This window comes from Cervus elaphus, chromosome 26, assembly GCF_910594005.1.
Source record: "Cervus elaphus chromosome 26, mCerEla1.1, whole genome shotgun sequence".
NCBI lineage: Eukaryota > Metazoa > Chordata > Mammalia > Artiodactyla > Cervidae > Cervus > Cervus elaphus.
The window spans coordinates 23,703,352-23,720,224 of record NC_057840.1 but is presented as its reverse complement, the minus strand read 5'-3'; the positions used below and the strand labels follow the sequence as shown (position 1 = coordinate 23,720,224).

The following is a 16,873-nucleotide window of genomic DNA, read 5'->3' as shown; positions in this document are numbered from 1 at the left end:
GGAATAGCCGGGACACAGAATAGGTATATGTTTAACTTTTTAAGAAACTACTGGCTATTTTCCATCAGCAGCGTGTGCTTTTTATGTCACATTTTTTGCCAGCAAAAAAAGCGCCTGTTTTTTCTCAATACACCTTTAAAGGTTTTTAAATTGTTTCATATCTGGTCAAGTTGAGATTTTTAAGAACCTCATTTTTAATTTGTAATAAAAGTTTACAGCTTGATTTTTTCAAAAAAAAAAAAGTCAACAAACTGCAAGCACCTGTTAATAAAGGTCTTAAATAATTTAAAAAAAAAAAAAAAAGTCATTCCAATGGGTGTGTAGTGGTATTTCATGATGGTTTTAACTTGCATATCCCTAGTGACTAATGATGTTGAGTATCTTATCATGTGTTTGTCATTTTTATTCTTTTGGCAAAGCATTCAAATATTTTGCACTTTTTTTAAAGTGGCTCATTTGTTTTATTACTACATTTTGGAGTTATTATTTTCTGGATCTAAGCCCTTGTCTTCCCATTTGTGACTTTTTTTCCTTAACAATGTCTTTTGAGAAGCTCTTAATTTTAGTAAAACACAACTTATCTTTTCTAGATTTTACATTTATGATCCACCTTTAAATTTTTTTAATAAGGTAAGAGTCTTGATCCAAGTTTGGTTTTTCACATATGGATATCAAATTCTCCAGTTCCATTTGTTACATTATCTTCTCTTCACTGAATTCTTTTTATGCCTTTGGCAAAAATTAATTGCCCATCTATGTAAGTGTGGTTTACTTTGGGACTCTATCCTTCCATGGATCAAATTGCCCACATCTGTGCAGGCTTTCCTGATGGTTCAGATGGTAAAGAATCTGCCTGCAATGCAGAAGACATGGGGTTCAATCCCTGAATTGGGAAGACCCCATGGAGTAGCAAATGGCAACCCACTCCATTATTCTTGCCTGGGGAAATCCATGGACAGAGAAGCCTGGCGGGCTGCAGTCCATGGGGTCCCAAAGGGTAGACATGACTAAGCGACAACACTTTCCCTTTCCCTTTCCCATTTCTGTGCCAACTGTAGCAATCTATTCTTTTTAACTTTTTTTTGATTTACCAAACCAGCTCATGTCTAGGTTTGTCTGGGGGGTTTTACTGTATTCCTTCAATATGGGAGACCTGGGTTTGATCCCTGGGTTGGGAAGATCCCCTGAAGATGGGAATGGCTACCCACTCCAGTATTCTGGCCTGGAGACGTCCATGAACAGAGAAGGCTGGTGGGCTACAATCCATGGGGTTGCAAAGAGTCAGACACAACTGAGCCACCTTCACTTTACTATATTCCAGTGGTTAAGAAAACTGATAGGGAAGGGAAGGCAGAAGAAAGGACAAGATGGGCAGGTAGAAAAAAAATAAAGCAAAGGTATCACAACAGGTAATAGCACAAAGATTAGAAAAAGCTGACACTTCCCTTAATAAAAAGTGGCTTTTTCTCAACTCTGCCATCAACAAAGACCACTCCCCACCTAACAGAACTCTTATCTTATTCTGAAAGGTTATGTCTATAAAATAAACAGCATTAGATATTAATTCATTTATCTTCTCATGTATTATTCATCAAAGGCATATACCATTGTGTTTCTGAGCAGTATGAGATAACCAAGGTTGCTGTAACTTGTGCCAAAAATAAACTGACCTTTTAGATATCCTGTGCAGTCTTGCGATGGGCAATGTTCTGATCCCCATTAAGTTTTGTGAAATATTCCCAGAATATTTAGTCCCAGAATATCCTGGGACTGCCACCGTCTCAACTCTTGGCCCAAACCACTCTCTTCTGAGAGCCATGGGGTTCTTCTGGAGCTTCAGACAAACTCCAGCCCAGGGGCTTCACCTGGCTTTACTTTCTCCATCAACCACTTGCAGTGTCATCAGAGCCTCAGAAAAATATGTGATTTGTTGATGTAATAAAAAAAAAAATAACAAGAAAGTGTAAGGCACTGATTGCCAATCCATGGTTTTACAATCATTAGGAACGCCACTCATGATTAGTTCAAGAGGTAACCCCTGCACCATGAAGAAATATATTTCTCTCAGCACTACAAATAAACAGTGATCAGGTAGGGCAACTCCAAAAAGTCTGAAATACAAAGAGTACTGAGGAGAAACTAAACATGGAACATCCCAAGAGCAACTGTTTGAAAACTTAGAAAGAAAAACTCTGCCCCAGCTGGCGAGACCCAAGCTATCAAACCTGACAGCCTGACGTGTTTGAATCCAGAAACATCTTGAAGTCAGCTTCCGAGTGAAGAGTGATGGATTCTTAGTGTAGACTGTTACAATGTCACCCGACACTCAGACACAGCTCTCTTCAAGCAATGATTGATTTTAATGAAAGAACAGCAGTCAACAAATGAACGCACAAAAAAATGAGGGAAAAGACACAACTATTCTGATTTCAAATATTATTTCTCCTCTTTAGAAGTGAGAAGTGTTCCCGTTTGTTTTCTTCTTTCTGAAAACAGAAGCTGCTTCCCCACGTGCTTGTCACCCTCACACAGGGGGCTCAGCAAGCCTCTCGGAATTACTTCCATTTTAGCACCACTGCTGCTGAAGTGAGGGCTACTGTTCCTTTGAAATCCAGCACCTTGTCCAAGTGCTTCCCTATGGCTCAGTGGGTGAAGAATCTGCCTGGAATGCAGGAGACACAGGAAACGGGGGTTTGGTCCCTGGGTCAGGAAGATAGGCTGGAGGAGGAAATGGTAACCCACTTCAGTATTCTCAAAAATCCCATGGACAGAGGAGCCTGGCGGGCTACAGTCCACAGGGTTGCAAAGAGTCAGAGGCGACTAAGTACACACATGCCTTGTCAGAACAAATCCAAAGCTCTCTCTTAACTGAAAACAAAGTACACACTCACTGATGTCATTTTGAGAAACAGGAGAGGAAATCCAGACTTAAATCCCAGTCGGCCATTAACTGTGCAGACTTATTTATGTAGATTTCAGTTCTCTGGGCCTCAGTTTATCTTTAAGATGAATAGAACAGTCGATAAGATTGAAACGAACAAATGAAAATAACAACACAGAGAACAAAACTACTGGTTACCAACGGGGAGAGGGAAGTGGGGAGGGGCATGATAGAAGGGATTAAGAGGTACAAATTACTATGTATAAAATATGTAAGCTTTAAGGATATATGGTACAGCAGAGGGAATATAGCCAAACTTTTACAACTGTAAATTGAATATAATATATAAACACATAGAATCACTATGTTGCACATGTGAAACTGATATAATATTGTAAAGCAACTATACTTCAACTAAATGTATGTATGCGTGTGTATGCTGTCGTGTCCAACTCTTTGCAGCCCTAGCCTGCCAGGCTCTTCTGTTCATGGAATTTTCAAGGCAAGAATACTGGAGCAGGTTGCCATTTCCTCCTCTAGATCTTCCCCACCCAGGGATCGAACCCGTGTCTCTTGCACTCCTGCACTGGCAGGCAGATTCTTTACCACTGAGCCACCTGGGAAGCCCCCCCACCCCCACCCCCACACACGCACAACGTGAACATGACAAAAAACACAGTCCTCGCTCTAAATTCTGGGATCTCTAATTCTATGACTGTTACAGCTATGAATTTTCTACTTTTAGGCTTATGGGGAATGTAATTAGATAATTCCAAACTTGATTTTAGTTATGATCTAAACTCTCAAACAACTGTATCAGAACCCCTGGCATGGTGTCCATCACCAGGAAATGGTGCTATGGGGCCAGATTCCATTTGGATTCCACTTGGATACTGACAAATGTAATCAGTGTGTGTACTGAATACCATGAGACAAAGTGCTTTATTTATTTTTGCTGTCCCTGAGACAATACCAAATTGAGCTTATATGAATTAATTATCACAGTGTCAAAGATTGTCATTAGAATAAAAAGTATTCTTTAAAAATACATTATTTCTAGTATATCTGCATGACACTTTACTATCTTCAAAAATATTTCATATTCATTAGATAAGGTTTATCCCAGGTATAGAGAACTGAAAGAACATAAAAAGAATAAAAGCTCAAGCAAAGCTTTTTTTTCTTCCAAAATTTAACTCTTTACTAAACAGCCTATAAAATTAGCAATCTAACTGCTGCTAAATTTAAGTCAAAGCTACATAAGCAAGATTTAGAGAAATGGAAACCACTAGGAACAAATAAAATTTTCCTCCATTAAACATAATTCTTAATAATCAGTTTAACTTTTTTTCTTCCTGCCACAGTAAGAACTATATGTTCCTTACAACTGCAAAGGAATTTTGTTGAAATAAATTACACTAGTAGCAATCATGAGATCCCAAGTCATTAAGGCTTTGAATAAATAAGATTTATATCTCAGATGTCTGTAGGAAATAATGGTAAAACAAGCTTAGAATCCCCTGGAGACTCTTTCCTCACCCTCCTTTCCACATGTTATTATGTACTCTAATGATTTTGTGGATTTCAATTCTTTGACTAAGAATAATATGTGAAATGAAGGGAACAAGGAAATTTGAAACATAAAATAAACTAGATCACAGTGCCTCAAGTTAGCAAGAAGTTTAACAACTCAGTTCTCATTTTCTTATAACGAAAAAGGATATAATCTAGTCTTTTCATTATGCAAATTGTTACAGGCCTAGAAACAACAACAACAAATTGTAGAACAGGATTATCTACTTAGTCAGATATAATTCCCTATAACCAGAACAATAATTGTGGATCATCCACATGGAACCAACTCTGTTATGCAGAATGCTTGTTTTGTTGTAAAGGGAATTTGTATGTGATGCATCACTTTTAAACAGCAAAAAAAGTTCTGAGTCTTTATTAGCTGCAGTAGTGACTTTGAAATGGCTACATGAATAGTGACCAAACCTTTGGAAAGACGTCTATATTGTCTTTTCTGACCAAACAATCCCAAGCTCAAAAACCTAAAATCCCAACAGAAAATAAAGCGGCACGCTAAAGAGAGAATACAATATTAGTTTCTAAAATTTTATTATTTTTAATACATACATTTCACAAACAGAAACCTTCTAACACCACACAATTCCAAATGTTTCGGTTTTATCAACATTCTTTAACTATTTACACAGTCTTCTCTCAACCAAAGTGCAATCCAAGACATCTTGACAAGAAATCTTTACTGACAAGAACGTATTTTTGAGCTGGTGTTAATGACGCCCATCCATTATGTTTTCTTTCAATGACCTGGAATAATAATAAAGTCGACAGGACACAGAGATGAGTTGGGTTAGGCAGTATCCTTTTACAGGAACCAAAACATGAACAAGAGCACCTTCTCCTCACCTCCTCCCCAACAATGACCCAACAGCTGCCACCATGAGACCAAAGAGAAGAGCAAACTGGAGTGCCTGACCCGGATACAGGAGCAGAGACTGTGTGTTTAGCACTGATCTTACAGGACAAAAAGAAAGATTTCAGCAAGTTAGTCTGGGTGATCTAACAAGTTACATTCAAAGTTTTTCTGTTAGTTTTAGGATTTAAACACCTAGGGATAGTCTTTCCTGAGGAGTTAATTTCCCCCCAGACAGATATGAAAATAATTTTTATTCCCAAAATGAATACACTTCTTTTACAAAAACTGGAAATTAAAGACTGTTTGGAGAAAGCTCTTTCTTAATTACAATGGGATAATTCAGCCCACTCCCTAACTTCACGGCCATAGGTGTATCAATTGCTTCAAATGCAACCAGAAAACAGAAGAGAGTGAAGAACTGAGCTAGCCTGAAGAGAAGATGACGATACGATCAGAAATAGTCATCCCACTAAACTAAAGCAGGTAATTTTATTTGTTCAAGGTTTAACTCTTAAAAATAAATGATAAAACAAGTTAAAGTAGATAAAAATTACCTATAAGTGGGTTCATGTCATTGAACACTATCAGAAAAACAGAAAATGGACCTTTTGGGTGACTAATATCCTTTAACATCTGAACCTCAACCAAAATAATCATCTTTTTTGGTACATTCCAATTCTTATCAAGGTACTCAGAGCAAAGTACTTCTAGAAAGTACGATAAAAATACTAAGGTCAGCAGATTCCAAAATAAAATTTATTCTTCACATGGTTGCATACTCAATTATATTTTATTCTCGAATCTGCCAAATTTTCCATTTTAGTCAAGAATGCAATGCCGTAAAGGCATTATCAATTTAGCACCCACAGAATCTTAACAGAACCATCAAAACAAAGGCCACAAGCAAATTTTACTCAATTATAGTGAAACCTCCTCATACTTATTTCTCCAAGAGTAGACAACAATGTTAGGGGAAAATGTTGAACACATCTGCGCTTGCACTAGTTTTAGGCTGAGGGGCATGTAGGTGATCTACATGTAAGCTTTTAAGCTTCAGAACAACAATACAAGCAGGTTTCTCTTTAGAAATTTAGGTGGGTTAAAGAACAGCATTACAAATATTTTACTACTCATTTGAAATTCAGAAATAAAATCCAATGGTACTCTGAAAAGACAAACTCCTCAATTTTTTTATACCTGGTACATGACAGAGAATCAGTAAGGAAACAGCTGATTCAGTTACAGTTTTGTATATCAAAGACAGCTTTGCAAGAGCTATGTCCTATAGACCTCGTTTCCTTGCATCAAACACTGTCAGACCAGTAACAACTTTCTGTGTCATACGAGCGTTGAGCATCTCCCCCCACTGTGAAATACTCTTCAGGTCATCAAACATCAAACTACATGTGGTCAGCCAATTATCATCATCCAAACCAAAGACGAAGAGTATTAGTCAGACTCTCACAGTCGGCTGTGTTCCTTCAAACAAAACATCAAATATTCCACGTAGCAGAGCTGAAACTCACTTGCAATGATGCTTAAACACTTCTGAGAGGAAAAACAACTGTTTTTTCTGGAGGGTGAGGGAGGTAAATGATATAAACTAAATAACAGAAAATATCCACATAACCCCAAATTTAGTTACCCATAAAAGGATATTCTCAGCATCCTTATAACACATATGTGTATTATAGTTGAAATTACCAAATTCATTTCTTGAGAAATCATATTCCAATTCCAGTTTTATAAAGATATGGGGTGTCAGTCTATTTAAATCAGGAAACTCTAATAAACAGAGGCTGTATTTTAGAAAGCTCAATGCTCTGACTAACAAAGTTCTATAAATTACCATCTTTTTCACCAGTGGTAAGGTATCATGGAGATCTTCAGAATAATCTATTCTCAAACATATTGTTATGCATTATAATTGGTGATCTTCCAAAATGAAACACTTTAAAAAGAAATACTAAAATTATTCTTTTCCTCAAAGCTTCACAAATAATTTTTTTCCATTCCTTCTGAAGGTCAAATCTTTGATTTTGGAAACTCAGCACTAACAGAGTAAAATGCAGCCATAAGCAGTTTGGGGGGAAGGTAAGTGTGGCAATGATTGCTTGTGAAACTCACCAGTTAGGGTCTGTGGCTGTGAGATTTACCTGTGAGAAGGATCTGACATCAAATGACACTTCGCCAGTGTGAACCTATATAAATCAGTACCGCCCACATCATGTTATTCATGGAATTCTCCTTACAAGCTTGTTTGACCAACCTCAAAGACACAGTTCAAATGACTGGGCTCTGCCCTTGCGCCCTTGGAGTCAGTGTGCATCATTTCCAAATTCTTCTAGCATATTCTCTTTGTTACGCGTCAGTTTTACCTAAAAGTATGTGCAACACCCATTGTTTTCCTGTGCCTTTTAATTCGGATATCATTTTCAGTATGAAAACTGGCTGCTAGAACACCACAGGGACAGAACCAGGGCTCCGGTCCTTCCCGGTGACCTGTCAGTGGCGGAAGCTGCAGGGCAGGGTGTGCGGCAGGGTGCCAGACTAACGCGGACGAGCGCACCAGCAGCTCTCCAGGCACAGCTTACATTCACTTGTCGCATGTTTTCCCCAAGGCCCAGAGAAGACCTAAAAGCGGATCTTTAGACAGTTATACCTTAGTAAGAGTTTCTTCCCAGCTCCTTCCATGCTCTCAGTGTATGACCATGTGATCCCTTTCCTAAAGTCACCCCATCCTCCCCACCACCCTAAAAGCTGCCTGAGAGACTCTTAGTGAACCGCTCCCCCAAGCTCACAGGAGTACCTGGCTGGGCTCTGGTCATGGCCACAGACTAACACGTGGGAGTCAAGAGAGGGCAAGGGGCAGGCGCCCTGGAAGTGGCAAGTACACAAAGGAACTCTCCTTTCAATTAGAAAAGAAACGAATGTCACAGAAGGCTTCCCTAGAAAAGATATGTAACAAAGTAATACCAATAAAATAGCTATTACTAAAGCAAAGCTTTCATCAATAAGCTTCAAGAACTTTGAAGGAGGAAAATGGCTTCACGAAATGGTAGTCCAGGTTGCCACAGTGTGGACACTGCTGGACGTTGCTGTACTCGGAGAAGTACTGCATGCCAATCCGCACGTCGATCACCGGCTTCCCGCAGTGCTTGCAGTTCAGGCGGGCCTGCGGGGGGACACGAGATGCCGTGAGCCACACTAGCCCTCTGCCCCCCAGCGTTGCCGACCAACACTCAAGACTGCTTACCTGGGAAACGGATCAAGAGTTTAATAAAGCATCCCTTTATTACCCCAAACAGAGTGGGCAGAGCATCAGATAAGCAGGAGATATCATACAGGCAAACATTTACCCATCCGCCTAATAGATTAAAGATTCTTCATTTCTCTCCTGATGTGCAGCACTGCTTATAATTACTCTACTAATGGGAAGAAACCTGTACTGCCTAAACTTCTCCAGTAAAACACCTAACAAGCGAAAATCTCTTCCCTGTGGGTTTTAAAAAGTGGCTGAAACCAACCTCTCTCATCCGAACCTGCATGAAATTTCTTTGAAGATTGTTTTTGAGTTTATTTCTTAAATGTATATACATTTTTCATTCTACTCCTAACTATACTTCTGCTTTCTTTGAGGTAAAAATAAAATTTCCCTCAAATACTCTAGTAAAATTGAGGATCTGGAAATAAGGGCCAAGTTTACGCTGAGGCTTATGGAACCTGCAAGAACACTGTACCTTCATCCATGCCCTGGCCCCCCTCTATTAGCACCAGACCTAAGCTTTCAGCAACAGGTCCAAGGACTTCAGTGAATAATAGGAAATTATAAAGCAGCATCTAACATTTGTACCTTTCTCAGTGAACATAGTTAATTGATTTTTTTTAAGTCAAAAAATTTATTTTTTTTTTAAGTCCACTCCACTAAGGGGCCAGAATAAAAAAAAAACAAAGTGTCTGGGATTAAATTGTTGTAAGGAAGAAATATATGGTGAGTAACAACAGGCTGGGTGTGGCACGATACCACTCTGCTTTTCTCCCTGAAGATAAGACAGCAATCCCAGGGCCTGTCAGTGGGGAAGTAGAAAGAGCACCAGGCGAGGAGTGACAGAGGTGTGTGGTCATGCTGTGATACGTGTGGGTAGACCTGGGGAGTTCTAATTGTTCAGGCCTCCACTGCATGTGAAAAATAGAGTCCTTTCCAGTGCTAGCACTCTTACGAGTTATAGGCCCACACATTCTTTCACTTCCCCATTTCTTTAAAAGGTAACTGGTGTGTGTGGGAGAGAACTCTTCCTTTTGTTTCTCTCATCTCAAGAGCAGGCATCAAGGTACACTGAGTATTATAAAATGCTACAAGGAATAACTATTAGTAAAAGACAATGACATCTAATTTCCAAGGCTAAGTTTTAAAATGGAAATGTGGTCTGTGTATGAGAATAGCATAAAAGCAATCAATTATATCTAGAATCAGATGACAGGCTACGAATGACCATTCAGGGCTCTCACAACTACATTTCTCTTCTAAGATCAGTAGTACAGACACAGAAAGACTGAAATACCAACCCCGTCAACTTCTTCATTCAACCAACACAGCTTATCTTCTGAATAAATTGCTAATGGTAAGGATGTTCTCTTTATAAAAATCAAATCATAATGCTAAAGATATAAAACTATTAATAAACCACTGAAATGTTTATCAGGTGTTTATATTAAAGGCTTAACCACTTAAGAGGAAAGGAAAATAATCTCTCCAGCCTGTAAATATCAAGGAATTATACAAAAAGCATTTCCTTTTCCAAAGCACTTGGAAACAAATCAAGATATTTCCAAGGATTTTGTTTTGTCTCCTGTTTCTATGGACTTATTTAATGCATTTTCACATGCTAATACTTCCCTCTTTTCCTCATGACAGCTAAATTTCAGATGCTTTCTTAGCATCAGAATATGCCTCCCCTTAGCAGAGCTTTAAGGATTACAAATCTTTCCAGTCAGCCTCAGACACATTCCATGGCAGGCAGATCCTATATAAACTGCACTGTCCCACACAAAGGAAACAAAGAGAAAATCCTGTCTACGAGAGGAAGTGAGACTTTCTTCTTTCCTTTTAAATGACAACTTTTTCTTACATCTAAAGCTTTAGAAACTCTAAGTAAGCAAGAAGAAAACTAAAGGAACCATTGAGCATCCTACCCCATCATCCAGAGACAACCTCTAGTAACAGGCTAGCAGAGTCCTTTTCATGTTCACTTTTTACAAATCAAAGTGTGCTTTTCTGCCATTTAAGATGTGCTTTTTATGACTTAAAAGACTGAAACTATTTCCCACAGAATTATACATTATCCTGCAAGGTCCTGTTTAATGACCACCAAGTATTCCGGGAACAGCGGCCCCCCTCACCGCTGGACTCCTGGAGGCCCTTGGCCGCTCCTTCCTACGAGAGGTTCTGCGCGCCCTCCCACCCCTCCAGCGCCGCCCCAGGACTCTCCCATGTCCCCGGGGACAGAGCCCAAGCCCCCCGCTTGCCCCGCGGGTCGTCACCAACCTGGCAGCATGGCGAGGCGGCCAGGATGTCATAGGTGTACATGGTGCCCAGCTGGTGCCAGCTGCCGTCCCATCGCGACTTACACTTGATGCAGATGATCTTGTGCACACCCTCCAGGCAGTCCACGCACACGGCATACAGGTGCATGAGCCTCCCTGTGCAGAGAAGACAGGGGCTGAGAGGCTGAGAGCAGTCCCCTCTGGTCACCAAGGGGACTCAACAGTCGCTTACGTATCAGTTATGAGCCAACACTTCTTCATCTGAACAAATATAGAAAGCAAAATAGATGGTACACATCATATATCCCCAAGTTGTCCTTTTAGAATAATGATGGATTACCAACTACTGTCAATGAGACATGTACTGTAAGTTCAACCTTATTAAACACTGGCTTCAACTCACTTTTCTGAAAAGTGCTGCCAAGTTTACAATACGTATATCCAAACTCATGTGACCAAGCCACAGAGGCTCATAACCAACCTGGGATCATGCAGGACTTTCTGCTCAGAGGTCTACTGTGGAATATGGAGGCTGAACCAGTAATGCTGGTCTGTGCTCAGGGGTTCTCATTGTCCCCTCATAAAAAGCCCAGAGTCTGTCTTGGTATTGATAGCCCAGAATTATGCCACAACCAAAATTACTACGTTAACCATTCTTGCCTCCAAAATTGCTCAGCCATCACCACATCCAATTTAGGAACCAGAATTATATCTTACTTGTGTTTTTTTCCAAAAGGAGTTCGATGTCTTGTTATTTACTAGGCTCTTGAAAGTCGCAACCTCACCCCTCTACCATTTATCGATACCTAATGCTTATAAAGGAAAGACATCACCCTAGTTTATATGGAATGGTTTAGGTTCAAATCAGGAAGAGTTAGAATGTCCAGCACCAGGCAACAGGTAGCAGCCACAACGTGCTCTCCTCGTGGGGATCAGGGTTCCACTATGCTAAAAAACACCGTCAGCAGGACACATGCTCCCACGCGGTTTCTTATTCAGAATGTGGGGCCCACTGCCATCTTTTCAGTGGTTAAGGGCCAGCCTGCTCCTTACCCGTTGGAAAGGGATATATACAGTACTTATGAGGAAACCTTTCATTTCATTCGTTTACAAGACTCTCTCCACCTCTGTGAGAACTATGCCCTCCTTGAAGGTGCAATGTCTAGCACGGTATCTGGAACATGGAAAGCACTCCATAATGGTATGTTGCATGAACGGATGGAACATGTCAACAGCCAAAGACATTTTAACCTTGGCGGCCTCTGCCAAAAATGGGATGGGTGACAAGAGTTTCTTGCAATACTGCCCACCTCTGCTCTGTAGTGTTCTGAAAATAAAATGATCTCACATGCCATGCCCACTCAGAGTGGCCGAGGGCATTTCAGGATGTCAGTTCAGTATCCAGCTGCCACTGGAAAAGGCTTCATTTCCAATCCCTCTCCTAGACTTACTCACTGCAGTTCTCCAACACTCAAAGACACCCCGGTGGCTGGTTGGGGCAGGGACAGATGGAGAAGTCACATGTTGGTAGCAATAACCACTATGATGAAGTTGACAGTGAACCTCACTGAGTGCTTACCCAGGGCCTGGCACTGTGCTTGGAGGCTATGTGACTCATTATTGTTATTCCCACTTCAGATAGAAGGAAGTAAAACTTACTAGAGCTGAAGTAGCTTGCTCAAGTTCAAAAAGATAGTAAGTAGCAAAGTCCAGTCTTAAATTTCTATCTGACTCTTAACCTCCACTCTACAGCATGGGAATTCCTGGCTTGGACTGAGTCTCTGGATTTGTTTCAATTACTGTTTACACATTGTCCTAAGTACTGAGAATTTAAAATTTCTAAATCTATTCTAGGATTGTGAATTCAAACAAATAGTAGATTTCTGTTGTTCTAAGTGGTAAAGAAGTACCAAAAGAAATTCTTAAGTCCATCTTATCAGTAAATTAATAAATTATTAAATCTTCATAAATGATCACAACTAAGCAAAAGCTTCTTCGTCTGGAAAAGTCAGGGAAGAGGAGCTGGAAGCTAGGGACGACAGTGACGGGGACAGGCCCCAGGGCAAGGGAATGACAATCCACAGGATCCACCACTGGAAATAATACAATATTTCAGGAGTGTATCACCAACTGCAGCCTGGAATCTTACGGCCTGTAATGGGCCTTTCTACTGGAACTGAAAAGGCTTTGAGGAATACATGGTTGAAACTCTGGAATGGAAGAAAGAGTGACACTGGCTTGTTATATAAAAGACTGCACAGACTGCTCTTAGATGTGGCAATAAAAACACGGACATACGCCAAGGCCCCACTTGTGCACTGACTTGTCGGGTACTGATAAAACACCCAGATCCTCAGATTTTTATTATCAACAATCAAACTGTTCAAGACCTTTGTGGTACACACCTAATGCACTCATTATCTGTGGATGTATATGTACTTCAGGTGTGTACAGACACACGAATTTTCAGGCTATCTAATTTTTACCCTTCTCATCCACTCTCTGATGGGTATCCAAGATCAGTCCTGGGCTCGGTCATATACTCCTGCTTTTCCTTCTCTTTTCTCCCCACTCAAGAGCTCTTCCACTCTTTTAGCCACTAACATTATAAATAAGCTTCAATGTTCATCTTAGGTGTTTATTTCTCATAGCACTTGTGAGAGACATCTCCACACAAAAGTCCCAGCATCTCTTCAAACCCAATACACAAAAATGCCTCATCTTCTTTCGTCTAAGGCCTGGTCCCTTCCCCAATTTTCTCCACTCCTGTTCATGATACCATTTACTTTGTCTACACTAAGAGTGAGCCAACAAGGACATATCTTCATGCTCCACAGTCAAGCTGTCTTCAAAGCTGTAATCTTCCCTTTAACATAACCTCTTACAGCTATTCCCACCTTTCAATCTCCACTGTCACCACTCGGCTGGTCCCTTTTCTCCTTGCATCTAGAATGGAGATTTAAGTTACAACTGCATAACTTCCACCCCTTGCAAACAATTTTTCTCCCAAGCTACCATTGGCTTTTAAAAAAAAAAAACTTTGCTAAATTCTTCAACTCATCAACATGGCAAAGCTCTTTGTTATGGCTTGAAAGGACATCTATTATCTGTTCTCCACGTACTTTATACTCATTTTCCACTCGAGAGCCTCTGCTCCAGCCAAACGGTTCTCTCAGTTCTCTGTCTCCTGACCTTTTTATGAACCATCATTCCTTTGCTCACACTACTCCTTATCAACAAACACCTGACGTAGTAGTTAGACCCTGAGTTTATCAAAGTCCAGCACACCTCCTGATCTGTCTTCACACTGCCTCCTTTGACTATCCAGGTCAAAGTGCCCCCTTCCTCCTTGGAAATGATAAGATGCTGCTGTATGTACATAATAGCCAGGTGATACCACTTCCACAGGTGAGACTAGTGCCTTAGGCCTGGTAAGTTACATTTTTATAAATGCATCTTACATCCTAAGATTATAGACTGATGAGTAGCAAGAACTGATAGTACCCAGTTCAAGTATGCAATGTGTAAGTCTGGCTGGTTGATGAACTGACTAAATGAAAGGAATCTGTCCATCATGAATAGAAAAAGGACAACTCTCCTCTCTTGTACCCTATACCCTTGTATCCTCATTCATTTTCATGAAGAATACTTCCAGTCATGAAATGATGAAGATGTTTCCATCTTCTTTCCTCTATAATTATCCCTGCACAGTAGAAAGATCATGTAACAAAATACAAATTCCATCTTCCATGAAACAATGACATACTTGTAACTGTGAACCAAAATATGAGGTCAGAAATAAAATGGAGAAATAGTAAATGGTGCAGCTCTGAAACTGGACAAAAAGCACAGGGGAGGTTGAGATGAAGTGCTAAAGGAGAAAGAGTAATTTATTACTAAATAACCACACAGTGTATACTTTCATCAAGAAGCAGAGTCTACTGAATGATCCCCTGAATTTGGGATAGCCTGACAGCTTATTTTGAAGAACAGAATGTGACTGAAGTGAGTTACTCAGTCCCAAGCTTAAGTATCAAGACGGAAAGGCCATGCAGCTCCATTCTCCCCATCTTCACTGCCGTCCTGAAAACAGCATGTGAAAAAGCCCCGGCTGGTCTACTGGTGCATGAAAGGATGTATAAGCAGGGATAAGCCATTCTAGCCAAGGCTCCCAAGGTCAACCAGTCTGCCAACTGCGAGACGTGTAAGATGCCATCCTAACCAACCAACTCATAGAACTGTGAGAAATTATAAATCATCACTGTTTCACACCACTAAGTTTCAGAGTGGTTTGCCCAATAACAAAGGCGAAAAGACATAGAGGAATAGGTGAAATTCCAGAAAACGAGTAAGACCAAATTCAGCTCACTTTCCCTGCTGAGAAACATAAAATAGAAATAGCATCCATGAAATAAGAACAGGATGCTATTAAAAAGAACTTTAGGAAATTACAAATACAACACAGAATAGAAAACCTTAAACTCAGTAGAAATATTGGAATATAAAATCACAGAAATCTTCCAGAGAAAAGAATGATAAAGAGATGAACAACAGGACCAAAAACATAATGAAGCATCTCTTCCACCTCAAAAAAAAAAAAAAAAAAGACCAGTCTAAGAGGTCCAACATCTGATTAACTGTTTTACAGAGTTAAAAAAAAAAAAGGGAAGAAAATGAATATGGGAGTAAATCAAAGAAATAAATCAAAAGAAAATTTCCCCAAACTGAAGACTCTAAGTTTACAAAATCATAAAGTTAAGAAAGCATCTTGCACAATGAATGGAAAAAGAGAGTCACATCATGGTGAAACTTCAGAATACTAGAAAGAGAAAATCTAAAAACCTTTGGAGGATAGGAAGCCGGGATGAAGGAACAGGAGTAAGAATAATATTAGATTTCTCAGTAGCAACATGGGACGACAGGAGTCAGTGAAGAAAAGCCTTCAAAATTCCAAAGGGAAAATAATTATAACTTGGAAGACTATACGCAGCCAACTACCAATCAAGTGTGAAAAGAGAATCAAGATACTATCAGACTTTCAACATCTGAAAACATCTATTCCCAAGTCTCCTTTCTCAGAAAGTTCCTAAAGGATGCTTCTCAACAAACAGGAAATTAAGAATAAAAAAGAAAGTGTGAGATCAAGGAAGCAGAAGATAAAAAACAGGAAAGAGATGAAGGAATTCCTAGGACACCTAAATAGTACAACTAGGTAGTATTTAGGTGCACAAGGATGGACAGGAGCAGGAAGGTGAAAGTGTCCACAAAAAAAATTTCTAGAAAAAAATTCATAAAATATTTGACTGGTAATGTGGAAATGTTTTTGAAAGGTGGTTTGTAGAGTTGCTGGAGAGTTAGAACTACCAACCAAAGCTTCAATAAAGGTTAAGCAATTATTAACTCTGATAAAAACAAAAGGTGTCCTGGAACACATGACTCTCTATACAGGAAATACATCTATACTTGCTGGCTCAGAACAAAATATTTACATACTCATAACAGCAAAATCACTAAGGATTCAACTAAGAATTGTGATGTATTCAACTAAGAATTCTGATGCATTATCCTGAGAGAAAGGGGAAGATACAAGAAAGCATAAATCATCATCCACCTTAAAAGTAGATCAATACTTTACTTCTCTGTGGGTAGCGGTAAAGAATCCACCTGCCAATACAGGAGATACAGGTTTGATCCCTGGTCCAGGAAGACCCCACATACGGCAGAGCAACTAAGCCAGTGAGGCCAACTATTGAGCCTGTGCTCTAGAGCTGGGAGCTGAAACTACTGAGCCCAAATGCTGTAACTACTGAAGCCCTCGCGCCCTGGAGCCCAGGCTCCACCTTAAGAGAAGCCACCACAAGAAGCCCGCCCACGGCAACTACAGACTAGCCCCCCCCCCCCCCACCCCATAGCAACTAGAGAAAAGCCCACAGCCCAAAAATTTTTTTTTAATTTTTAAAGATATATCAATAGGTAATACCTAAAATTGGAGAATGAAGTTAGCC

General features: G+C 40.0%; 1 protein-coding gene across 1 annotated transcript in view; it reads right to left on the bottom strand.

Annotated features, from left to right (window-relative positions):
- Nucleotides 1–4,985: 4,985 nt before the first annotated feature.
- The window catches only part of HECA (hdc homolog, cell cycle regulator), a 43,943-nt gene continuing 32,055 nt past the window's right edge, over nucleotides 4,986–16,873 (bottom strand). Inside the window, exons 3-4 of the mRNA XM_043888077.1 lie at nucleotides 10,870–11,024; nucleotides 4,986–8,499 (exon numbers count right to left, since the gene is read on the bottom strand). Coding sequence (XP_043744012.1) covers nucleotides 8,335–8,499; nucleotides 10,870–11,024 — 320 coding nt within the window. The 3' untranslated portion in view covers nucleotides 4,986–8,334. The remainder of the gene's footprint in view (nucleotides 8,500–10,869; nucleotides 11,025–16,873) is intronic.